General features: G+C 44.8%; 1 protein-coding gene across 1 annotated transcript in view; it reads left to right on the forward strand.

The window, feature by feature from the left end:
• The first annotated feature begins 6,609 nt into the window (after positions 1-6,609).
• BBS7 (Bardet-Biedl syndrome 7) overlaps positions 6,610-26,235 on the forward strand; it is a 99,056-nt gene continuing 79,430 nt past the window's right edge. Inside the window, exons 1-5 of the mRNA XM_078776715.1 lie at positions 6,610-6,871; positions 17,866-17,931; positions 24,455-24,517; positions 24,776-24,951; positions 25,747-25,924. Coding sequence (XP_078632841.1) covers positions 6,836-6,871; positions 17,866-17,931; positions 24,455-24,517; positions 24,776-24,951; positions 25,747-25,924 — 519 coding nt within the window. The 5' untranslated portion in view covers positions 6,610-6,835. The remainder of the gene's footprint in view (positions 6,872-17,865; positions 17,932-24,454; positions 24,518-24,775; positions 24,952-25,746; positions 25,925-26,235) is intronic.

Genomic DNA, 26,235 nt, shown 5'->3' on the forward strand with positions numbered 1-26,235 from the left:
CAAGGAGCGTGAGTTGGTTGTGACAGGTGAGCGAGGATGTACACCTGGAATGGAAGGATGCACACCTGGAATGGTAGAGCGTGTGTGGGAATGCACGCTGGAATTGGTAGTGAGGCACGTGGTTGGGTGTGCGAGTGAGGGCACACCTGTGATTGTCACAGAGGAGGTGACCGAGGAGGGGGCGCGAAGAGGTGTGTTGGTGAGGTGTGCGACCAACGAATGTGTGCCAAGGTGTTCGGTGGTCAGGTGTGTGACCAAGGCTGTGAGTGGAATGAGTGTACCTGGGTGTGTTAGAGAAGGTACGACGAGGAGCATGGAAACGGCTGGATGTATGAGCAAGAAAGGGGTAGCGTATGCATGTAAGCATCCAGGTGAGGCATCGACGGTAACCGGGTTAGCGGTTAGAGCGACTTTTAGCCGAATCGGGCCCTCGGTGCGTGCTGGGCCTCGCTTTGAACGGCCGCGTCCGTGCTCCACTAGGCGGAGCGGGCAGCCCAATAGGAAGGGTCGTCATGGCGACCACTTTTTGTTGAGGCATTCCGGCAGGACAAGATCGGGCCATGGGATGGCTCCGTGCCGAGATGGTGCGTGGGGTCTCGGGCCGGGTAAGCCCCCGTCCCTGCCCCGAATGCGGGACGTATCCAGCCGCTGGCACCAAACAACCCGCATGCATGGCTTGGCTGTACGAAGCCGAGCAGTAGAAGTGAATTGGCGCACCGAGAGGCATTAGTGAGTAGACTGTGTGATGAGGTTAGTGTTTTGGACCCAAAATTAGAGAAAAACAAAATTTGATGATTGGCAAAGGATTGGCAGTAGTGATTGGCAGATGATGGGCAGTGATTGGCAAATTTTTGATTTGTTGAAATTTGATGTGAAAAATTGGTAGTGGGAGATGCCCGATGTGGTGGGATGGCAACTCTGTCATCCCTCACAAAAGTGGGGCAAATGCGCAATAGCTTATGGGGTGATGGCAGTGAAAACTAGCCCGGGTGGGTTAGGTTATATTGTAGGGATCTAGCGAAGATGACATTAGGTAACGTTAAGTTTAGTTAGTGACTGATACCTGTAGTGGGGACGCAGGTAGATTAGTGTGGATTATCATGACGAGGGAGCGCAATAGTTTAAAGGGACGACTGGGAAGCGCAAGTTTAAGAGGGGAGTAGTTAGATGAGATGATGCTGTGTGAGAACTGGACAGGTGTGTGGAGCAGTGTATGAGTAGTGAGTGTTGTGGATCAGCGCGAATGCGCTTGGGGAGAGAAGGGTGCAGGTGGCACCAGGTGTGAGAGCACAGGTGTGCAAGTACAGGTGTGTGGAATACATGGAGCAGAGAATGAGTGGTGTGGAGAGAGTTGGAGTAAGTGGTACGGAGTGTTGTGCATGGTGCGAAGGTGTGGATGGGGGAGGAGTGGACCCCTTTCACGAGTACCCGGGGCGGGTAGTGTAAGTGTTAGGTAGAGGGTATAGGTAAATTGTGGTTGGATATTGGCATTTGTGGTGCGGTTGCAGAATGGTATTGTGGATGGGTGCATTAGTGTTGTGGAAATGGCTGGGTGTGTAGCCTGTTAGTGTGTGTAGTTGGTTTGGGCACTCCACCACTGTGAGGATGTCGGCCAGGTGAGGCCGCAGGTGGGCTCTGGGAGCCGGTAGAGTTGTGGATAGGGCCCGAGGATCCGGAGGACGGACTCGGGTAGCCCAGTGCCAGAGAGGGCACCGAGTGGGGAGAGCGCCAGAGGGCCTTCCCCAGGTAGTTAGGTTAGGGTAAGGAGCAGGTAAGCTCGGAGGCAACTGCAGTGGTGGAGGTGTGCAGGTGGGTAGACCTACTGGGAGAGCTACACGTCACAGCCCAGAAATTGTGCGAGGGCACCGGGAGATGAATCGGGGGAGTGAGACCCCAAATTGAAAAGCACCACAGTTTGGTCAATGGGAATTGGTTTTTAGAACCCATAGTGTAAGAGGGCCAATGGTTTGGCAGGGAAAGACCCCGGGTAATGTAAAGTTGTTAAAGTCATTTAGGAAATAGTTAGGATTGATGAACCTGTCGCACCATACGCAGCCACTTACCTGTGGTGATGATGATGACTCCACACCTGTGTTTTCTTTGTTCTGTGTGCAGGAAATGAGAATTGCTGTGTGGATTTGTGAGACGCATCACGACGTGGATGAGACATTGGGGTGATTCCATCTCTTCCTCCTTAGGAGGGACTGATGATGAATTGGTGATGGCAAATTATGATGTTGAGTTGGAGATGGCAAATTTTGATGAGAGTTGAAAATGGCAAATTTGATTGGTTAGGAGGGAGAGAAGACGAATTTGGTTTATGGGAGGAACGGGGAAGACAGTAGGGACGTTTGTTGATTTGTAAAGTAGATGTTTATGGGTAGTGTTGTGTTTTGTGGATACAGTAAGGGGTAAGGGAGGGGCAATGTAGGTTACCTGGTGGGGGGGGGGGGGGGGTGGCGTACGGTAGGAACGTACCTGTCTCACCTGGTTCCCATGTGCCCCTAGTGTGCATTACCTAATGTTGCGTGCACTTTTGCGCCCTTACCACCTTACTCACTTGTCTTCTTCTTTTGTCTCCCACCTCCGAGGATCTGGCTTTGGGGCAGAGAGAGAGGAGAGAGAGGTGCTGGCTCCGCAGTTGTGGGCCTGTACTTTCGCTGCTTGCTGCCTGGATCGATACACCATATGGACCGCAATGTTTGTGGCCGCCCACCATGGACCGCAGTTCTTTTGCGGGCAAGCACCACCCGTTGATGGACCTATGGGTCAACGTGGCACCTATGCCATACAGGTGAACCACTAATAGTTGGCCCCCTGACACCACAATACAGAAATGGACGCGGTTGGCGCCTTTCTTTATTTTTAAAGAAGCAAGAAGGCCAAGTGCACCACATGAAGGCAAGACCAGCGGCAGAACATTGGCCGGCTGCGACACCACCGGTGATTGTTGAACACTTTATTGGTGCACCGGATGGTGCTGACTGTACATTATGGGGTGGTGCTTTTGGTGCTTGGATGGGGTGCTCTGCACATTATTAAAGGCCGTAGGGCCACAGAGCACTCGTGGGTTGGTGTATCGATGCTGGCATGCGTGCTCTCTCTCTATGCATAACATCTGCATGTGTTCCTCCAAAAACAGGTCCTGGATCGTAGTGTTAATATCAGTGTAGTCTTGTGTAAATAATGCTCCCTACCGGCTGTATGTTTAGTTTGAGAATTCATTCCGCGATTCGGTTATCCTGTGGGTGTGTTTCTGTGAGGAGAAGGGTGCAACGTCGCAGGGGGACATATTTACGCATTTGTGAACATCTGTAAAACTGTCGCACTCAGGGTTGAGTTAATAGTAGAGGGAAATACATCTGAGTGCCACACTAACGTAGGTAAAGATTTATCGGGTCGGGAGGCCCCGAGGTAGAGAAGGGTGCAATGTTGCGGATATGGGATTTGGCCTCCATCCATATCCGCTTGTAAATATTCCCCAATTTCCCCAATACTCCCCAACTATCCCCAATCCCCCATTCCCTAGTCCCATTGTCTGTAAATAACACTCTGTAGCCCCGACCTTACCCTTTTTCCCCCATTAAATGTTGTGCCCAGGTTCACCGCATCTCACGTAGACAACTATAGGACATCTTGCTAGTTATTCTTAGTCTATGTCAGTTAAGGACTCGTTTCCATTAATTCTGACTCTTCGTTGCACCAGAATGTGATTGTATGGCACCAGTAGTAAGTTTAGGACCTCCCCATACCTCCCCGCATCTCTTCCCCATGAAACAACAACACCAACAACAACAACAGCGGCGCGGGGAGTGCGCGTCCTCACTCCGGCTTGGTTAGCCGCCATTGACCATGTGCTCCGACGGGGTTACCACTCAGGGGCTGACTGTCAGCTCCTCGTCAAGGGCGGAGCCCGGTAACCCCCCGCACCCAATAAGAAGCGGCGGACAGATTCCATCTGGGGCGGAGCTAACGAGCCGAGGGCGTGTCACTCCCCGCTGGATATGCGCAGGAAGACGGAGGTGACGTCAGATGCGCCTCAGCTACGAAGGCGAACGGACGCCACCTCCAGCGCGACGATACCTACCCGCATCTTTGGACCGGACCGAGTCGATTCTGCCCCTGAGCCAAGGTGCACCTTGAGCCATCGATTCTGCCCTTCCTTGCCATCAATCCCTGTGTGAGTCAGTCTTGTCCCGTTTGTCTGTGGTCTGTTGGGAATAAGATAAGACCGTGTATAAGTGCCCACCTTTCTGTGCTGTACCTCTTGTGTCGTGTAATCTAAACGTTCTGCATATCCCAGATTATATCCTCCTCCGGAGGTCTTGAGAACTGTACCCCTGGTGTCGTGTCATTTAACCCAGCCGTTGTGTCCTTTCCTTCATTGATCTAGCGTAGCGCGATTCGGCCAACGTTCGAGTATAATCGGGTAACTTGTGCGAACACGGCGGCCATTCCGCTCGGCCCAGCATAACATCTTAATAAGTCGTGTCCGTAACAATATATATATATATATATATCTGTGCAGTGTCTGTCTTGTGTTGTCTTGTGTTGTGTTGTCACTGAACTACTCCGTCAAACTTTTGTGAAATCGTACTATTCCAACTTTACCCACGGCAGGAGAATGCGCTCTACTGAGTGGCGTTCTAGTTAAGTGTGCTTTGTCAACATGGGCAAGCAATCGGTGTCCAATCTTGTCATTCTTTCCCACTCTTCCCTCCAGAGTTTCAAGCCGGCAATGCACCGTCACCTCGCATCATCCCCTTCCTGACCGATCTTTATTACCCCCCATGAACCCTTCCTAACCCAACCTTCTTACTTGCTAGTTTATTTGTTTTGTCCCCTCTCCCCCCTCCTGTGTGTTGTTGTTGTATAGCCCCTGACAGCTCACACGAACAAGCCCGTGGCACGCGATCTCCTAGAAGCGACCCAGGGATCCCCCACATCTAGGATTGTGTACCACTGTACCCCCACCTTCACGAGGTCAGGACCATGATAGAGAGAAGAGGCAGAGACAAGAGTGAAAGGGCCGGTCCATTGGGACCATTCGGCATTCAGACCGTGACCACGCTACCCTGACGAATCAGAGCAGCAGAGAAGAATGGCGGGGGAGGGGGGGTGAGGGGAGGGGGGTACAACCACCACGAAGAGGCATCCGCGATATTTGCCTCTCCTGTGTGCTTATTCCCTGGCTGGTTGTGTACCCAATTGTTGCCCCACTACCCCTCTGTCAATATTTAACCTTGCTCTTCCATGAGCCTCGCTCTTGTCGAGAAAATGGAGAAAAGGAAGGACATATGTGAGACAAACTTGTGGCAGTCCATCCCACCATTTAAAATTGACCCTGTTACCTCTGCCACCAAAGGTGGATGGAGGTTATGTTTTCACCCCTGTCTGTTTGTTTGTCCGTTTGTCTGTGAACAAAATATCTCAAAAAGTTGTGGACGGATTCGGACGAAATTTGGCAGAGTTGTAGCGTATGTGACAAGGACGAAATGATTAGATTTTGGTGAAGATCCGGATTCGGATCTGGCTACTAGGCTTTTAAAATTTATTCTTCACCATTGGGAGAGTGGGCCAAAAACGATACATAGCAGGATATCTGAAAAAGTCATGGACGGATTTGGACGAAACTTGGTGGACAGGTTGTGTGTGAGACAAGGAAGAATCGATTCGATTTTGTTTAAGATCTGGATCCGGATCCGGCTAGTAGAATTTTTAAAGTGATTTTTCACCATTGAGTGATATGGCCAACCAGGTGGACGTATGCTCTCTACTGAGTGCTGTACTCGTTTTTAGTTGTTATCATTTATACTAACTGAGATCGACATGAAAGGAAATGCGGAAGATATGAGATGGTAGTGAACCTTGCACGAAAGGAAAAGAGGACGAAGCATTGCAGATCAGCAAGAAGCCTTGAATATGAAAGAGCTTGCTCAACAAATACGTTCACCTAGCTCGAGCTGGGGAGGAGTAGACGGCTGAAAGGACTTGGGTCGCAATCGCTTTATTGTTCTCCATACTCATACTGTTTCTTGAGGGCTACACCATATAAATATTATGATTTATCGAAGAACAGTAAGAATGCCAAGAATATAGCATTTTTATCATTCTAGTATAAGCTATACAAAAAAACCTTATCCCTTTTAAATTCGATAACGTCTTCTCTTCGACTATTCAAAGAATAATATATAGTTTATGTAGCGCTTCAGCATCACGTGACACCTGCTCAATGGGAACCGGAAGTTGGCTCCTGCGTCACCGTCACGCCGTCGCTCCAAAAAACCTGACGTGAAACTTAAAATGTAAAACTTAAATATATGTCTGATTAAACAATAATAATAATAATAATAATAATGGATCTTGTGTTATGCTTGAGCATGTTAGTATTTCAACTGAGGAGAGATGGAATTATTGAGACAACAGCCTTGCACATATAATTATCGGTTATACTTCTCAAAGATATGTCATATAATACAATTAAATAGAAGAGAAAAGATTAATTATAATCTCGGGAAAAAGCAAGTAATAAGAGGACCATAATGAATATTATGACTTTTTGTGGAATTGATTTACAAATATTTAACATAAGCAAAAAATCCGAAATGAATGCGCGATGACGTCAGGTTGTCATGGTGACGCTCGAAGCGACACTGCGAGAGTTTGAGTCGGACCGGGTCCGGGTTGTTCGGATCTTAAGTCCTGCTTGGGAGGTCGAGAGTGAGAGCGGCGCGACTGAGGTCGACTCAGATGCTCGATCTCCTTCTCCCTTCAGCTCCCAATTGTTCCGCGGTTGATTCATATCATTGTACTCTGTCTGTCTCGATCTGGGCCGATGGATTTAACTTTGAATCGCGTTGATCACCTTCAGGTAAAGCTTGTATATCATTGGACAGCACGAGAGTATTTGGTGGATAAATGTGGACAAATCATGACTCTCATTGAATTAATAATCAGTACGTTCGTGCTTTTACATGTGTCTAGATTGTCTTGATAATGTTATTTTAATTAAAGTATTACCAGGATTATAATGATATTGAAATTGTTGTAAAAGTGCGATGTTGATTACTGTACAATTTACACTTTCTTACAGGACAAATACAGGAACCTCACTCACAGGAAATAAATAAGCTGACAGCTCAAGGTAGATGCAGGTGCTCTTACCTGTGCCGCGTTAGTCATTTGGAGGCCCCAAGCAAAAAAACAATAGTGGCCTCGTGGGGTGTCTGTCTGTCTGTCTGCGTGTCTGTCTGTCTGCGTGTTTGTCTGTCTGTCTGCCTGCGTGTCTGTCTGCCTGCGTGTCTGTCTGTCTGAGTCTGTCTGTCTGCATGCATGTCTGTGGCCGATGCATTCTGCAGTTAATTATCCAATATCAACCAAATTTTCCAGGGGGACTAATTGTGTCATAATATAAAGGTTGTAGCTACCTTGTTTGCCCAGTACTTAGTTTGTAGCTACATCCTCTCCCCCACCACCACCACCACCCTCAGGGGCCCCAACCACAGAACTCAAATAGACGTAGAAGAACTATGCCCGTTCACGACACACACACAGCGGTGGCCCCGCTCGCGCGCTCACGCCGCCATTTTAGTTAGCGCAAGAACTGAATAGGCGAACGTGTGCGCTAGCTAGGCCTAGTGGAAGTGGATGAGTGGACGTGAATTTTTATATTGGACGGTGTTGTGTTGCTTTTAAACACTATTTTATGAATTCTATTCATAATTTAAATCTCTGTTGAAGCATTTTCCTGGCATCTTGACATAGTTTATCCGAATTCCCCGGTAGTTTTCCATTTCATCTCTAGCTGCTAATCTCTCACTCCTTACTATTTGCTGGTTCTTGTACCCCCTCTCCCTCTCTTTCTCTTTCTGCCTATTGCTCCTTTCTCATGTACTTTTTACCACTCTCTCCCTCCTTCTCTTTCCTGCTCCTCTCTTCCTCTATTATTTTCCAGTTCTCAACATAATTGTCTCTCCAGCTCTAAAAACAAACACACAACCCCCCCCCCCTCTCTCTCTCTCTCCCCCTTTCCACTCCCTTCTCATGCCAATTCTCAGTATGATAGTTTCTCCATCACAGAACTTGACTTTTTTTGCTCTCCACTACCCCCCCCCCTCCTCCCCCTCATTCCTGTTCCCTTCTCTCACTCTACTATCTTCCCCTTCTGGTCATGTTTTTACATCTTCCCTTCCTCCCCCTCCCTCCCCCTCCCCCCCCCCCCCCCCCCCACACACACTCACTCTCTCTTTCTCTCTCTCTTTCTCTCTCTCTCTCTCGCTCTCTCTTTCTACTATATGCTCTCTCCCTCTCTCTTTCTACTATTTGTTAATTCTTTAAATCTATTCTATGAATCTATAATGATGAATGCAATTTAATATGCACGTTAAAACACAAGAACAAACATGAATATTTTTCTTAGTTTTCTAGTAATGTATTTTCCAATATTTCCATTCAGTCAAAATACAATACAGATATATATATATTTCCCGTAGAAAAAGCATTAAAAACATATGCCATTACAATGTGTGTTACATTGTAATGTAAGTGTTACATTGTAAGTGTTACAAACAATAATGATGCCATTACAACATGTGAATGTCATTTTCACAAGCCATCCGAAGAAATCTCTGTATAAAAGCTCACTGGTGTTTGAACAAGATTAATTTTGATAATTGTTTTCTTACAAATGGTCCACTCAACTTCTCATTCTTCAATCGGGCAAGATGATGCATTCGGATCTTGACGTACGATGAAGCAATACGCTTTATGAGAATGTACACATGATTCTTATCTGCCTCGCAATCAAACATATGATCGGACAGGGAACCAAAAATGGTGTGGCAATTCACTTCGGCAAGAACAGCAGATGAAATGGCCTGAGTAAGACGAGACGCTTGAGGGAGTTCACCTCCAGTCACACTTAGCATCCTCTGGAAACACCTCTCTGTTGTTTTACAGACTTTCACCACGTCTGGAGAAGGCCTCACTAGACCACCTCTGTTCTTCTTTTCCAGCAAGCTGCCGACCATCACTTCTCCAGTGGTTAACGAAGCAATACACTCTTCGCAAGAGAGATGTTTTTCAGTCATCTTCACAACATATCCAGCAACATAACCTATCACGGAGTTCTTGTACTCTGAAAGTGTAGAAACATTCGGCACATCCGCATAATCATGATCTGTCATTGCTGGGCTCCTCAAAGTCAAGTCATACTTCCTCATCAGAAGCATGTCATCATCATTGTTAACATCAGCAGCTGTTGTTATTGCACTGGAAACATTAAGTATGCTTGTCTTGTCTTGTGCTAGGCAGTTTCCATTGACGCCTTCAATTTCATGCCGGACGAGCATCTTCCTGTACGATGTTGAGAATTCTCTGGCGGTTGGATTGTTATTCCTCCCTAAGGATGACCGCATAGCACAGAAGAAAAGTTCAAGATGATCCTGACTCATCTTGTAGGTGAGCAGATATTTGAGTCTGGGTTGATCCGCTGCAACTAGCTTCTCATACATGTTCTGGACACTCCTGATGCCAGCTAAAAACCCAATGATCGGGGTTTTCCGTGGAGTGGAAAGCATTTTCCTGCCGCCTGCATCTGTTAGGTTGGCAATGTAATTATATGCATCGGACAAGAACGGTTGCCAAAGATGGTGATTGGACTGCCTAAGTGGTCCTTTAAAACCACGAGCTATTGGGTTGCGGGAGTTCAAGACATCAAACAAAATGTCTATTCTGCGTATGAATTTCACTGTAGCTTCACATCCCTTAAATTGTGGAAGGCCTTGATCTCTTAAGAACTCGATGGCATCTGCAACACTCGTACTTAGCGTCTGGCCCGCCAAGTTCACCTTCATTTTTTGTTTTTGCCACTCCATATGGGCATTTTTCAGTTTATTGCCCAAGCGTAGGCCTTCGTGTTCTTGCACATTATAGAGCTCTTTGATGTACTGCCACTTGATGGAGTTGCCTTCACTGTCCTTGATGACGCCATAGGAAGCTAGAGTGTTCCTCATTAGCTTTAACATATGACAAATGTCCAGGAAGACATGTACACGATGATTGGGGTTCTCAGGATGTGGAAATGATGGGGAAAGTTCTGGTACTGTCATCTTTGCTTCCAAAGTCTCCAGCATTTTAAAATGGCATGACGGACCATCACATGTAACTGACTCGATCCATATGCCGATATCCGACAGCTTGCTGAGGCATTGGGTAACCAAATTCGCTCTCTCTTGCCCAGTCATGCCATTTATCAAGAAATACCCAACGGGTATCTTCCAACCAGCATTTAGGGGGACGACCATAAAGACAAGGGCTTCTGTAGCTATGGGGTTTGAATCATCATTGCACTCTGTGCCTACATCAACATATCCATGAAACTTCCTGCCATCCCACTGAACATGTTTCTTGATGGCCATCTCATCCATCATGAGAGCGCACACAAGTTCATGTCCTTTTTCCTTGGCCGTCTTTGCCTCAGCTTCTAGAGCGGAGAAAGCTTCGGTGGTGAATCCTGGCTGCCCATCTATGGTAGAGTACCACTTCCGAATGACCGATGGGTGAGGAAGCTGGAGATCAAACGTCTTGCGGACGAACCGATATGCCTTCGCCGAGTAGAAATTTAGGGTTAAGGCAAAGGCTCGAAGAACGGGAGGATACTTCTCCTTGGTGGGTCCATCTTTACTTTTGGCCTCCACCAAACGCTTCATCAGTTCTGCGGGGACATTGCAGGATGCTTGAAGCATGTCTAGTCCTTGCTCTGACATAAGATTTTTCTGTTTCAGGGTGTTTACCACGGTCTCTAGAGTGTTGACTTTTTTCCGAAGTCTACGAGATTTACGTTGAGTGTTTTTGAGTCGCTTTTGATGAGAGATGACAATATCTTGCATTTTGTCCAGCTTACGTTTCACACCCCTTGGACTATCCGAAACAAAGTAAGTGTGGTCATGATGATGTTGCTTGATTGGAGATGTAGGCAGTGCCTTGCTGGATGAACCCGCCAAGCACTGTGGTGTTTCTGAAGACGAAGTTGGAGAGTCGTTCTGGCTGGTTCTTGGACGAGGTGGTTTGCGCTGTTTCACAGTCTAAAAGTGACAAAGATAAAAATAAACAAAAGAAAATGTATAACTAGACTAGTTCAGTTTCCCAAAATTCACAAATTATATATGTATAGTACATGTATGTGTTACTGCCTTTGGAATGGATCAGACAATTTGTCTGCATTTCAATGGTAGCTTAAACTTCATCGGAACTTTAGATTGATAAAAATGTTTATTTTGTATTTTTCATTCATTCATTTATTATGATATATATTTTTGGTTGTCAGAAAGTTTGGAAGGAAAATTTTATTTTATTTTATTTTGGCCTCTATTCTTTAGTTAGTAAACCGGCCTAATGCAAGAATTCTGAATTTTACTTACCTTTTGGAGATGATTTGGGAAGTTGAAAATGGTTGGAATTGAACCTTGGCGAAGTCTGGTTATCAGGCCAGTACGGTCAAAGCACTCAGCATCAAAATGATCCGAGCATAGGCTGGCATACTTGCTGGGTGTCCACTTGTCCCTCCTCATCTTTACGAGCCATTCTTTCTGAAGGGTTGAACCATCCTTGGGAAATCTATATTCAAAAGAAAAGACAAAATTTGTGAGCCCCCTTGGGTCTTTGCCCCCCCCCCCCAACCAAAACTGCTTCCTACGCGCCTGCCCCCCACATGTTTTCTACACTCTATATACGGTACAGTGTCCGAAAATTCAATCACTAGACCATACTCTAGCCCCCAATATTTTTTGCTTGGCGACATTGTACATGCAGTTGCATTGCAGATGGCAAGGGAAATACTTTATCAAGCTTTATTTCTTTTATCAGTTAAACTCGTAATGTTATCTTGGCTCTCACCCTACATTATGATTAACTAGGGCAAATGGGCACAGATTGCACTCACTCACGCGTCACACCAATATTTTCCACAAAGTAACAATTACTAACGATAAAGAAAGCGATTACAAAATACAACCCTATTAGTCTAATTAGACGACAAATGTTAACCTAGATCCTTGATAACTGAACATGTTTATGCATCTCCTAACAGCCCAAAATTGTGTGTGGCTCAACAAAATTGGGAGAGAAGAGATTAAGAGCTAGAGTCCTTAAGTTCAAGCAAAGGCACGGCCTTTGGTTCAAGTCAAAATGCACTGACAAATCCGCAAACACACACACACACACAAACACACACAAACTAACAGATGGGACTACATAAACGAAAAACTACATCTGTGCATAACGTGAAAGTTTAACTAGAGTTTGGCGAGTAAACTCTTCATAATTAAGAAAAATAAATTACTTACCTGTGGAATGTTTTCCCAGAACCTTTCACAAGTCGATTTGTACAGTTTATTGCAGCACAAGAAGGCATATTGCTGATATTTGTTGAACATTCACACTGCTCATGTTAACAATAGGCCTATCTGTACGCAGAAAGCGGAGGTGTCTTGCGCTAACTAAAATGGCTGCCGCGTTGCGGCGGAGGGGCCACACAGTGGCCTGCATAGTTCTTCTACGTCTATTTGAGTTCTGTGGCCCCAACAAGAAACATTTTGTGCCACGATCGGTAACGTGGGGGCGCTTGTTGCTTCGGGGCCCCATGCAATCGCATGGCCCTAACCAGTGGTGTAGTGCCAAATGTTGAGGTACAGGAGCCCTGGAAAAATGTCTCAGCCAGGACGTCATCACCAGATCTTATCTACGTCACATCAAGTTTCAACATGACACTAACCATTTGTCCTCAAAATTAGGGATAAATGGAATGGGCACCTTTTATCGTGATAAACAAAAGATTAGCACACACACAAACACACACCAGAATCCCCTTTTAATAAAGTCACCGTTTTTTTTCAACAAAATTATTTATTTTAAGAAATAAAGAGAAGTTCTATTATTTTTATTTAGTACCATGTGGTAAGGGCTGGTAGGATGGACTAGAGATATGCACACTCACCTCTAAGCTGTCTAGTCTGGGCACACGGATGGACGTAAAGCTGGGTATCTAGTCTGCTAGCATTATTTGTTTAGTTGGTTTCTTTCTTGGAATTGACGAAAGAAGTTGAAGCTTTGGGGTCAGATAAACATCTGAGAGTATTGAAGGATATGTCAGAGCAGGTAAGCATGATGTTATGATACTGTATATAACGTCATGCTTATCTGCTCTGCCAACGTGAGTCCGTGGCATTGATGTATTATAGGCCTACCTGTGCTCGTACAACGTGATAGCCATTCTTCACAAGAAGAACCACATCACTGATCCACCCAGACTTCAACGAGTCATAGGCATCAAAACTTTTCCATGCTTCCACGTCTTCCAGGGTGAAGATAATTTTTTGGAAACATGAGAGAATTCACAATCTGGATATAAAATGGTTGGAAAGTTCGTCTCGCTTCTGGACCTTGTTGTATTCAACAATTTATCTGGGTCTGTGTGGCCTATAAACTGTATTGTTATGATATCGCTCACTAGACAAAGTGTCCAACGTATCGACCTATCCAAGGTTTGATCTCTATTGTTTGGCCAAGAAAGCACACAGAGCACAATAACTCAACCAATCATGACGTGGGTGTTTATTATTATTTATTTATTTATCTGTTGCGGAGCTAAGCTCTGCTTCTGATGGACTGACGTGCCAGAGCACCACTCCTGTGTGCTCCGGCACGACTACACCCTTAGCCATAACGCCGCCTCTGGCCTGTATTCCTAATGAGGCATAGCAGACAGATGAGACAGCTTACTTGCATCTTTGACAAAGGACAGCACATGGTACATAAAACTACAAAGAGTTTACCCGCTGAAGTACAAATTGTGACAAACTATGTTAAAATCCTAGTATGAGGCAAAGTAATCCATACGAGACAACGTTGCAATGATTATTGTCACGCGGACCCTTCGGTTAATACCAGGGCTCGCGGATGGACCAGAACGGATTTACTTGAGGCGACGACCAAACACGGATTCGCTATAAAACGCGGGAGGAAGAAGGGAAGTGGAAGCTGTGGCAAAAGCGCGTACCTGTGGAAGGCGAACCGACAGCAACCTCGATCCTGCAGGGAAATTAATGAACTCACGAACGACAAGATTAGAAGGTACAAAAATAAAGATTTATTCACAGAACCCGAAACAATGAAACGCGATGGTAATCAAATAATGGGCCTAAATTGGGATCCCACACACCTCACTTCAGAAACGAGACACAGGAAGGAATTACCAAAAGAAAAACGTTCGTTATGTAATTGTGAATGTGGTGCGTCCTTATCTGTCCTGTCGTCTTGCGTCTCCAAGCTCCGCTGCACACCACGAGGCCCCTCGCTCCAGCACCACAGCACCGCGAAGGCCTGAGCCAACGCCCACTCCAGGATCCTCGTCGACCGCCCACGAGGTCCGTGCACCACTCTAAGCTCCAGAAGCGCCGATCGCACATGAGGCCCCAAAGCACCAAAAGCACCGCCCCAAGCACCATGCAGATGGCGAGCCAACGACCACCAGGACCTCTCAATACCAAGAAGAAAAGTGCAGAGAGCACAAGACAGCCAGAGAGGGATATGCAGTACAAGAGGCAGTGAAGAACCCAAAAACTAGAACTCGAGCCAGACAGAAAATGTCGTTCGGCGCGCCCTCATATAACCTGGGCGGTGACGTCAGCCTTGGCGCGCCACCAACCAGCACCTTCCACCGAACCATCCAGCTTCGCACCTCCGCACTCGTTGGCTGGAGGTTCGCGCCTACTGCGCTGACCAATCACATTCCTGTAGCGTGGTGATAGCTCGTGTCACTCTCTTTTGCTAGGCCTGCCGGAGGTGTAGCTGGCTGTGGCCCATGCGGCGGTGCCCCAAACTGGCCTCTTGCCTGTTCTCTTCCGAAGTCCTTGTCAGGGAAGGGAATTATTTAATGTTGTACTAAGGGCCTGTCTAAGTGTTTATGTTGGTGTGCATTGCCATAAGGGACAAAGGTTTGATTACCAGGTGTAACACACAGGGGTTTATCTTAATCCCTACACTATCTAACACTCGAACATCCTGATATGTTCACAAGCAGACATCTTAACCTGACAAACCGGACTAACATAGAACTTATTACAGGTAGATTCCCTATCGCGACAGACGAAGCATGTTACCTATTCAGATCTACCTGACTCTAGATATTGCTTTACCCTCCCGACATAATATTATTGTGACAGTAATGGTAAATTATTGTCTTGAATGTCATAATGAACCTCCTGAGTTTTTACTGAAAACCAGCACTGAAAATGGCAATTATTTGAGGCCAGCTCGGCTTCCAGAAGCTGGGAATCCAAAGATCGGGGCAATCTCTCTGGAGAATCCAAAGATCATGGCAATGCCTTTGGACATCTCTCCAGCCTTCAATGCTCTCTTACACCCAGCCTCACATTTCAAATGGTCTGCCAATGGTATTCAGGGGACTGTCCTGGAAATATCCAATTTTCTCAGTGAATTGAAACAAAGGGGGTCACTCTTGATGGTACTCTGTCTTGTGATCTTCCTCTTGAGGCTGCCAGGCCGCAAAGCAGCATTTTATAGGACCAATGCTATTATTGGTGTGCAACAATGACCTCTCCACTTTTCTGGGAAATCCTCTTTGCCGTTATACCGACACCACGCTTCTGAGAGGCAGACTTCCAATTAATCCATCTGCAGATCTGGAAAAAAAATACGTCATTAGTTAACTACCTGGAACATACCTTTCAATGCAAAAACTACTGTTCTGTTGGCTACAAAACTAGTCAACCACCTCAAGCTCTCATTCTGTCCATCTATTTAAGGATCTGCTGTCAAAGCCCACCCTTAGTAACTCGACCTTGCCCCGCCTCCCACCCACACCTACCTTCGGTTTACTACCTTGCCAATTTTCTGAAAGAGATGCAATGCCGAAAGATCAGAAGCCTCACTATTTGACACAACATATTTGTCAGAACATATTTGACAGAGCACATCTTCAAACTAGCCACAAAGGCTGCCCAATGTCTTGGTGTTATCCACATAGCCAAGTCCATTCTGAGCCACGCAGAGCTCATCACATTGTATGACCTTCATCCGAAGTACAATGGAGTGTGGCTTCCCACTCTGGACTGATTCAGCTGCTTTCCATCTCACTCCCTTGGAGACAGTCAAGTCCAAAGCTTTTCATATTATTTGTATCTCCCGGCAGGCACAATCCCAAGGTGTGTTTCTTACCCGCTACAGGTACGTTGTTGGACTCCATTATCTATGAAGGTGGTTTGCATAATGAGGTACCATAGGGGATTTATGGTGATAAAGTTATCAGCCTTTATAGATTTTTCACTTTACAGGGGATTTGGAGTAGGGGGTCTCTGCAATGGCTTGAGTGATCACTACCAAACTTGGTAAGGGCAGGGAAGGCCTCATGGGGGTTGTTGATGAAAAAATGAAGTTATTAGTTTAAATAGATTTTGAGTTTTTGGGGGGGGGGGCGGGGGGGAGGAGGAGATTTGGAATAAGGGGTTAATTGATCATGACAAAACTCTTCAAGTATAGTGTGGGCCCTACAGAGAATAGAAGAGGGGGGAAGTGTTTGAGGTTTTGGGAAGGGGATAGGGGTTAGTTGGGTTTGCTGTCTTGAGAACATTGGGGATATAGTATGTGGATGCATTCGTGCTTAGCATTTGTTTCCCCTCTTCAATTTCTCCCGCTCATCTACTCAATTGCGATGTGTCTGTGCATTTTTGTCTGCCCGCTCCTCTTTTATGCTCTCTGTTTGATAACTTGTTTCTTTTTCTTCTTTCGAATGCAGTGCATGGCTGTGAGTAGCATCGTTGGGTGAGGGCACAGCTATGCAGCGAAGGCAACCCCCCTGTAGGTTAGGCCAGGAATTTGGAATTTGTTCAGCGTGCCAGCGTTAGCTCACCTACTCTTCACAGATGACACTGTGGGATCTTTCACATCCACCAACTAATGCTGGGAGAAGGGACGCCAAATTTATCGTCCATCCAAGGGTCGGCATACAGATTCACGATTTACCATGACTGCGAAACACCAGGATGACAGTTTATAGCTGGTCCGAGATTCAAACACGGGCTGGACAGCTCAGAGGAAAGTCTGCATACCTCCAGGCTATCCTTCCAGCCAACCTGTTGCCATCTGTCATTTAGCTCCTCCATGAGCCACAGAGTTCTGTATGAAAAAATATCCTTAAGAGTCCTTGCCTATGTTGGGATTGGAACCCTCAATTCAAAGACAACAATGCAGTGTTCTTACCACTGGACCACAAACATATAATGATGATCGATCTATCGTATCAGAGCATGGAAGGTGCAAAAAACATACACTGTACTGAAGTTTTATAATCACAAAACATAAAAAAATACCCTTAGCACCAATAATGGTTTTATTACAAACCGGAAAAGTTACGGTGGATAACTGAGCAAAACCGCACACCTAGTTTGAGAAAGCGGTATGATTTGCAAAGACAGGTGTTTTTAGAAATAGTACAAGTGAAGGGTGTGACGAGCTGCTCTTTGCAATTAATTATCTTTGAAATGTAATCCTTTCCCAGTACACGCTGCATTGACAAGGAGTGTCTGGTTACATCACTTCATTCTCCAGACTGGTAATGCGTAGGAATTATCTATTTGAGTCCTACAATTATGTAAGAACGCTTTTGTCATCCTTTTGTGCTTTAAGAGTTCAAGGAACATTGGAGTTGGCTGGTGGCCACGTGACTCTTGCAGTGTTCTGGAATAAATGTTATTATCTTGGCAGTACCCGGTTTAGCATCTGCATATGATTTCATTATTTGATGGATGTACTCCATGAGTCTTTTTGATGTCTTCATTATGTTTGTAGGTTGGTGTCACATCACAGAAGTGCATGAGACTTATGCCAGCATTGGGCCGAAAAGCAACACAGAAGGTGAGTGTCACCGACGGAGCAATGTATGGCTAAAGCAGAGACTGAGTTTGGTTCTATAATGTCATATACAAGGTAATAGACTGTTTACGACAAGCACATTTAGAGGAAGTGAAAAGTGGTGGGTGGGGAGAGGGTTTGGCTATTTGGAGGTAATGTCGGGCCTAAATACAAGGGGTTTCTGTTACCTATGTGTATTTTTTTTACTGTATTTTAATTATATTGATTATATAGTAATATACAGTTCTTATTCAAGCCTGGTGTTGGCTTAGCGGTTGGGGTGCCGGCTTGGGATCCTAGGATCCTGGGCTTGAATCCCGGTCGATCGCTGAATTAACGCCAGGGGGGTTGACTCAGCCCGTCATCCTTCCGAGGTCGGCAAATTGAGTACCAGTTCACTGGTAATCCCCTGTGTGTCGCAAAAAAAAAAGGCGACTAACAGGGTTGGTGGCAGGAAGGGCATCAGGCCATAAAGCATTGCTTCAAAAAGGGGACCACGGTGCCCGAAAAAGGCCAACCCCTGCTCTGTGGGGAAAAATGGCCTCTAAAGGTGGTCTAGACAGTTCTTATTCACAACACATACCAACCTCAATGAGCGTAATAATTGACAAGAGATATAACAAAACATTAACGTAAGTATCTCCGAGTGGGGTGATAAGTCACAAAGACAACCTTGTACATTGTGATACGGAAACATCAAATGCCAGAAAAAAGCACCCAAGATCCCATATTACATTTATTTATAACTATCTGTTATACCTGTCAAAGATGGGTGATAGGATAGTATGGGATTTGATAGGTGGGAGTACCATAGAACAACAACAACAAAAATACTGCTTACAGAATGTTGCCAGAAGCACCGCCCACTTCACTGATATATCCACCAAAGAGGATGGTATGGGATTTGATAGGATGGGAAGGCCATACGACAACAATAGCACCAATCCTGTGATATGGTGCCCAATATGGTGAACGCTTTGAGTAAAGTCTACTTTTGACTGGACTGAACGGAATAAAAGGAGTTGGAAGTGAATTTTTTTATTCTGAAAGCAAATTTTTTAGACATTGTTAATTACTAGGGCATGCCCGTACGTGGGTGCCCGTTCCTTGCCAAAAAAAAAAAAAAACGCTACCCGTACGCTCTACCCCGCCCGTACGCCCGTACGCCCGTAAACAAAAAAAACAATGCTCTTCGCTTCCGCCCTTCGCTCTGACTGAATTGGGAGAAATAATGCGCATAAGAAATCGAGAAATTATTATTTTCTCCGGAAGAAATCGAATTACGAACCGTAATGGCGCACGCGCTGGGCTCGGCTCGCTCTCACATCGGCCACGCCTACGCAACAAAGCGTTCTGTGATTGGCTGCCGGAAGTGAAGTCTTCACTGTCCGGAAGGTCGCAAATCGCAGTTACGATGAATCGCAAATTAGTTTTAATTAGTTTTAAAACATAGTTTAACGGCAACATAGTTTTCCAACGTGAAATAAATGAATACGCTCTCAAATGTGCCGTCCGAGGCAGAGTCTGTTCGCCACGTTCGGCACACGTGATAGCTCGCTGCTCTCTGATTGGTTGAATCGTTTTTTGGACATAGCTCGGTAACTACTTCTCCGATTAATATGAAACCTTGAAAAGGCACATCCTCGGGTCCCCAGCAATATACCTGGCAAGTTTCAAGTATATCGGACCGGTAGTTGTCGAGAAACAGCGGTCACAGACAAACATACATACATACATACATACAAACATACAAACATACAAACATACAAACATACACACAGAGATTACTGGAATTATAGATAGATGTCTATGATGACGCACAAAGCCATGAGAAAGGAGATTAGAAAATGACATTCATTCATTTTTTATATATCTTTACATCATTAAAGACGATTTTTGGGATAAACCAACATTTTAGTCAATAGATAAAGAATTCACCATTTAAAAAAATCTTTATTTGTTTTTCTCTATTTTTGAGGAAGCCAACAAAGTGAAGTTCCTGAGGTTCTATTCTCAGCTACTGAAAAGTTCAATAACCAGCTTTGTTTGATCCATGGATGGCGTAACTCACGTATCCTCTAATACACAGCGCAATAACAATTCATTAGAAATTAAATAGAATTGGAAATGAAAGCTGAAAAGGTGGAAATTTGGGAGGTTTGTGTTTGTAAGTTCCATGCTGGTTAAAAAAAATCCATTTACGCCTCCCACCTCTATTGCATGTAATCACTGCTGTTGAGACTGAAGTCTGATCAGAATAAAAGTAAAGGTTCATCACACATGTGTGGATATATTAGTGCATATTATAACATGCTCTCAATATGTAACACGTATGAGAAAATAATCTATTCACTCTTACTTTTCAAATTTTTTAATGAATCAGAATTTGGAATTTATAGCTGCATGTCTTTCAAAACAGTGTGGGCCTAATGTAGCAGTTTTGCCAAAGAATGGGAAGGGGCTGTAGTCCCACCCCTCACCTCCCCTCAACCTCCAAACCCTTATTGTGGTTTTATGCCTGGTACAAGGACACTCCAAAGATAGAATGTCATGCTTGTGGTGAGGTAATGAGGTGCTTACCTGAACCAAGCACACGGGTTGATTCCCGAAACCCACGAAGAAATAAACGCACACGACAAATGAAGTGCAACACAATAATTTAATGAAAGTAAATGTCAAATGAAAGTGGTGAAAATGAAAGGTGAGGTAAAACTAAATCATAATTTGAGACGTCTCCACTCAGTCACAAAAACGGACAAGGGGAAAGATAATGAAAATAAAATAAAATGTTTTAAGCCAGTCGACACTCAACTTTGCGTCCAAAAATGGCCTTTAGGAGTCTGGTGGTCGTCAAACCCGAAGCCCCACAGGCGAGAACCACACAGGATGGTGGCAGTGCGGCGTTTGTCGTAGCCTCCGGAGTAAGGCAAGCAGATAGGACAGCCTCCTTCGCCTCCGAAGAGCAACGCAGCCAAAATAACACCTAAAATGCTGCCCACCTAGCCAAGAGCTCCCCACTCTCTTCAAAAGTGCGCCCCAACTCCAAGCTCCAGGACCACACGATGGCGCTGCCTTCCTTTTCGAAAAAAACGAGTGAGGGAGAGATTCTTCTTCCTCTCGAATCTTCGCTGCTCTGACATCACTCTGTCCAAAGGCCAAGCTCCGTCGAATCACCCCATGGTCGTGCTTGACCAGTAAGGACCTTTGGGGCGTGTTTTTTTATTTTTATTTTTTTTAAACAAGATCGAGGCTAGTGTAAGGGCTAACATTAATCATTAAAAAAAACGGACACACAAAACATACAACAAAGGGAGCAGGAGACGAGATGGTGAGAGAGAGGGAAGCACACAAGCACAACAGTAGAGAACAGGGACATCGGGAGATCTGTGGGAGGGAAAGGGCTTGGGGGAGGGGGTTAGGAAGGGGGTAGGAGGGATGGGAGAGGTATAAAACACATGGACACTGCTAGGACTTCCAGGAAAGAAGTCGCTATTTCAAAAAAGTGGATCTGGGGTGAATTAACGGGGGTAGAAGAGAGATCAAGGTTTTGGATGGAGGGAAGATAAGAGATGGTGGTGAACAGCTGTTTTAAAGACCTGGAGAGAGGAGTGGGATTGAAGAGAGTGAGGGAATTTGTTCCAGAGCTGGGAGTAAAGAGGAATGAAAGAGTGAAGGTGAGCAGAGAGTCTTGATTTTGGCAATTTCACCAGAAGTGTTGCTGGCAGATCTTGTGCGACCTGTAGGAATATTTGGGGGACAGAGCACAGACAGAGCAGGGGGAGCAAGGCTGGATAGGAGTCAGTAGAAGACAGAAAGATCACCTACCTGCCTGCGGTGAGTGAGTGAAAGGCCCTCAGAGTTAGCTTCATCGCGGGAGATTCCAATGATTCTGAAAGCTTTGGTTTCAACAGCGTGAAGCCGAGCTAGGTGTGAGGCAGGAGCACCAGCCCAGAGGGGAGAGCAGTATTCCATTGAGCTGTGGATGAAAGCCTTGTATATGGTGAGGAGCTCAGGTGTACCAAGGAAGGACTTTGCACGACGGAGGATACCCAGTCGGGGACTGGCTTTGGAGGCCAGCTTGGAAATGTGGTTTTCCCAGGAAATATCATGGCAGATAGTGAGACCCAAAAGCTTGAGTGACAGAACTTCTTGGAGAGGATTGTTGAAAAAGCACTGCTCTCAAATGTTGTGTTTGTGTGCTTCCCCTTCTCTCCCCATCTTGTCTACCGCTCCCTCTTTTTATATATTTTATTTGTCTGTTTGTTTGTTTTTTTGTGATAAATGTTAGCTCTTTCACAAGCCTCGATTCTGTATACAAAAAAAAAGAAAAGAAAAAAAAAGTAAATGGGAGGGTTGTTCAGTCGGTTTTTTCGTTGAGATCGTAAGAGTGTGAGATTTCTCAGGATTGAAAGACATGTTCCACTTGTTTGACCAGTCTGTGATTTTGTCCAGGTCTGCAGAGAGTGAGGAGGCTGCAGATTGCCGATCTGAGGGATGAGGAATGGAGCGGCAGAGAGTTGAGTCATCAGGAAAGAGGTAGAGAGGATTTTCCAGAGAGTCGGGCAGATCATTGATGAAGACCAGAAAACGCACAGGGCCTAGAACACTGCCTTGGGGAACTCCAGCCTGAACAGGAAGGGGAGATGAGAGAAATCCATTCAGGGCCACACGTTGACTACGACCAGAGAGGAAGTCCACAAGCCATGTGTGGAGATTTCCATGGATACCATAGGAGGAGAGTTTGGTGAGCAGAGCGGGGTGCCAGGTCGTATCGAAGGCACATGATATTTCAAGGGAGTCAGCTCTGATTTCCTGTTTGGTATTGAGGACCTCCATCCATTGTTGAGACAGCAGAAGCAGCATGTCCAGAGTGGAGTGACCTGGTCTGAAACCAAATTGATGATCAGAGATCAAGCCATTGGAGAAGAGGAAGGATTTGATATCCGAAGGAATGATGGATTCCATGACTTTGCTGATAATTGGGAGCATGCTGATTGGTCTGTAGTTGCAAGGATCTGTTTTTGCACCTTTTTTGTGTAAAGCGGTAATGCTGGCTGATTTCCAAGCAAATTGCAGATGACCTTGAGCAAAATAGAGGGTGAAGAGAACAGAGAGAGGGTGAGATAGAGCGGCAGAGCAGGATTTTAGGGCCCGTGGGCTGATGCCGTCTGGTCCAGTTGCAGAATCAGAGTCAAGGCTTGACAGAAACTTCTCCACCTTGTCTGGAGAGAAGGACACAAAGTCCAGGAGCAGCTGGGTTCGACTGGGTAGGGTGGGTACAGAGAGAGATGGGTTTGGGACACAATATTTTGAGGCAAACACAGAGTTGAGGCATTCGGCTTTTTCATGTGCGGTGTCAACTGTGTGGCCATTTGAGGTAAGGGAGGGGATGGAGGGGGAACAAACACCAGAAACAGATTTGACCAGACGCCACCAGGATTTGGAGGAAGGAGACAGGTTTGAGAGTTCAGTCTTGAGAGTAGAGAGATATTTTTTCCTGGATCTCCTGAGGGTAGACACACACTTGTTCCGAGCTCGGTGGAAGGAACTGAGATTGCCTACAGTTGGATTTTCTTCCAAGAGGCAAAGGCAAGTTGTTTAAACCATAATAGATATATACATGATGTAGTCTGCCGGTTACGATAGTTTGAAGACGGGGTTTATTTGCCGATCAGAAAATGTTCGGCACTGTCTGCGTTGGTGGCGATTTACTGGACCGTTTTGCATGGCCGGCCTTGTAAATGTAAAAACGTAGGGAAAGCCACAGGGGGACGATCACAGACTGGGGAAAACTAACTTTAATCCCTACCTCGTTAACATAGCTCCATGCCTCGTGTGAAGACACAAACAAACTTAAGCTCCAGTTTCCCTACTTAATACATCGAAATGTCTCCTACGCGTCCACGGTCCCGGTTAATACTATACAATCCTACCTTCACTAGGGTATTTCATCATCTACCCCCACAAACGTAACAATACTTTTTGGCTATCCTATCAGCTGAGAAACTTCCTGAAAAATTCCCAAATGTGCTCCGAAGCTTTTAATGTAAGATTGAAATGTTAACAAAACCTCCAGTAGCGGGGAGCATCACATCATAACAGCCATCAGTTTAAATTACTATTCTAATTGAACTATAGACATTTTATGCTAAATAGTTTTACACTATATCATCAATTCGAAATGGGTTTTGGGCAAACTTGTGATTTGTATCTGCAATCCTAGAATATTATGGCAATGCTCCCTTTCTGTAGAAACTCATGTAGATTGCAACCCAGTGACAAATTAATAACAATTATCCTAACAATAAATAGTGGCCATGCATCAAAGGACAAGTTAAAATCAAATAACTTCAAAAACTCTCACAAAATTTTTTTTCCCTAAATTGCTTTCTAGCAACTTAGGATTCCATATTGAGAGGTCATCAACTTCATCATAGGAATGCTTTTGCGATGTAAATGTCTTGGCCAGTTGTGTTTAATGCAAATGCCAATTCTCATGATGTCATCTGATTTTTAATCCTTCCAGATAGCAGTTGCTGACCAAAATGGGATATTGACATGCTTTGGAATCAGGAAAGGTGAAAGTGTGGTGAGTGAAGCTTTCATGTCTTAATTTAAATGTCAATTTATTTCCAAAAAATGGATCCATATTTCAACATGGCCAAAATAGTCTGGTGGATCTGACTCCTTGTCAATTGATTGTGAGCTTGGTGGGATTTACCATATTTTTCACTCCATTAATTTTCTATATCTTTTACTATTACAGTGTGTTTAAATATCCGTCTTCCTCATATACAAAAACAAACTTGTTTTGTGTGTCGTGTTTGTTTGTTCATATTTGGAACAGCCAGTTTTCAAAACGTTGCCTGGTCCAGGGATCAATCGGCTTGATCTCAGCGGTGTGCCAGGTACGACACAGGAGAAGATCTTCATTGCATCCGCATCAGAAGTCCGGGGCTACACCAAGAAAGGAAAGCAGTTTCTCTCCTTTGAGACAAACCTCGCTGAGAGCATCACTGCGATGTATGCCAACCCTGTAATGATTATAAGGCTTGCCTCTACTTTCCTGTACCACTCGAGCTAAGCAATCATTCCAAGGTAGTGATTGATGACAGGAATAACTGAACAACATATAAAAGTCCTTGTTACTCCATCTTTAAGGCATGTATGGTTTTTGCAAGGACTTTAAGAGCTATTAAATGTTGTTATGCAGCATATAACATGTTTCATTATATCTTCTGGACAATATTGCTTATGCGTTATCTTTAAAGTCAATGCCAGTATCATTACACAGAGGTTATGTGTTCACCCCTGTCTGTCTATTTGTGAGCAGGATATATTAAAAAGTTAGACGGATTTGGTGGACTGGTTGGGTGTGCGACAAGGACAAATTGATTCGATTTTGGTGAAGATCCATATCCAGATACAATAATTTTTAAAGATTTTAAAGTGATTCTTCACCATTGAGAAATGGGACCAAAAACGATATATATCATGATATTTCAAAACGTTGTGAACGGATTATGCCAAAACTTGTTGGATGAGTTCGGTAGGTGACGACAAACCGATTCGATTTTGGTTAAGGTTCAGATGCAGGTCCGGCCTATAAGTGGGATACACAATGTAAACTGTTCAGCGTGGTAGAGGCATGCGCTCTACCGAGTGACGTTCTAGTTTTAATTTGTTTTGTTGATTGTTACAATAAACTTGTATTTCCCCCTTTGTCGTCATAGGGAATTTGAGAAGTAAGGTTCATGGCTGTGAAAATATGTTGATCAGACTCCAGCATACGTGAACTAACTCTCCGTTTTGATACAGGCATGTCTCCGGCTCAGACTTGTTTCTCTGTTCAAACTACGTCTTTAACCACTACACGGATTGTGTGGATCAAAACTACTTCTTGGCACCAGATAAAATTAACGACGTAATCTGTGTATCGACACCCATATCTACATCCATCCTTGCTTGTCAAGATTGTAACCTCCATGTCCTGCAGGTAGGGATATCGTTGTAATCACCTTCTTGGCAGATCTTTTACTTTTTCTTACTTTGTATCTCATTATTTTTAAAATCATCTTAAAATCCATGGGATTCTGTTTTATTTCCTATTGTATTCTTTATAATTCATTTGGATCTCAGAATGCCTTGCCTCGTGGCACTGTGATACCAGGATAGAATTCCATGAGCTTTGTTACAAAAATTCATTTTATTTGAATGTTTCTTATCCATCATTTACAACATTAAATGTTAAGCTTAGTGTTGGCTTAATGATTACGGTGGCTTTAGATATTAGGGTTTTTAGTTTGA

Source organism: Myxine glutinosa, chromosome 4, assembly GCF_964187855.1.
Source record: "Myxine glutinosa chromosome 4, kmMyxGlut1.1, whole genome shotgun sequence".
NCBI classification, from domain to species: Eukaryota; Metazoa; Chordata; class Myxini; order Myxiniformes; family Myxinidae; genus Myxine; species Myxine glutinosa.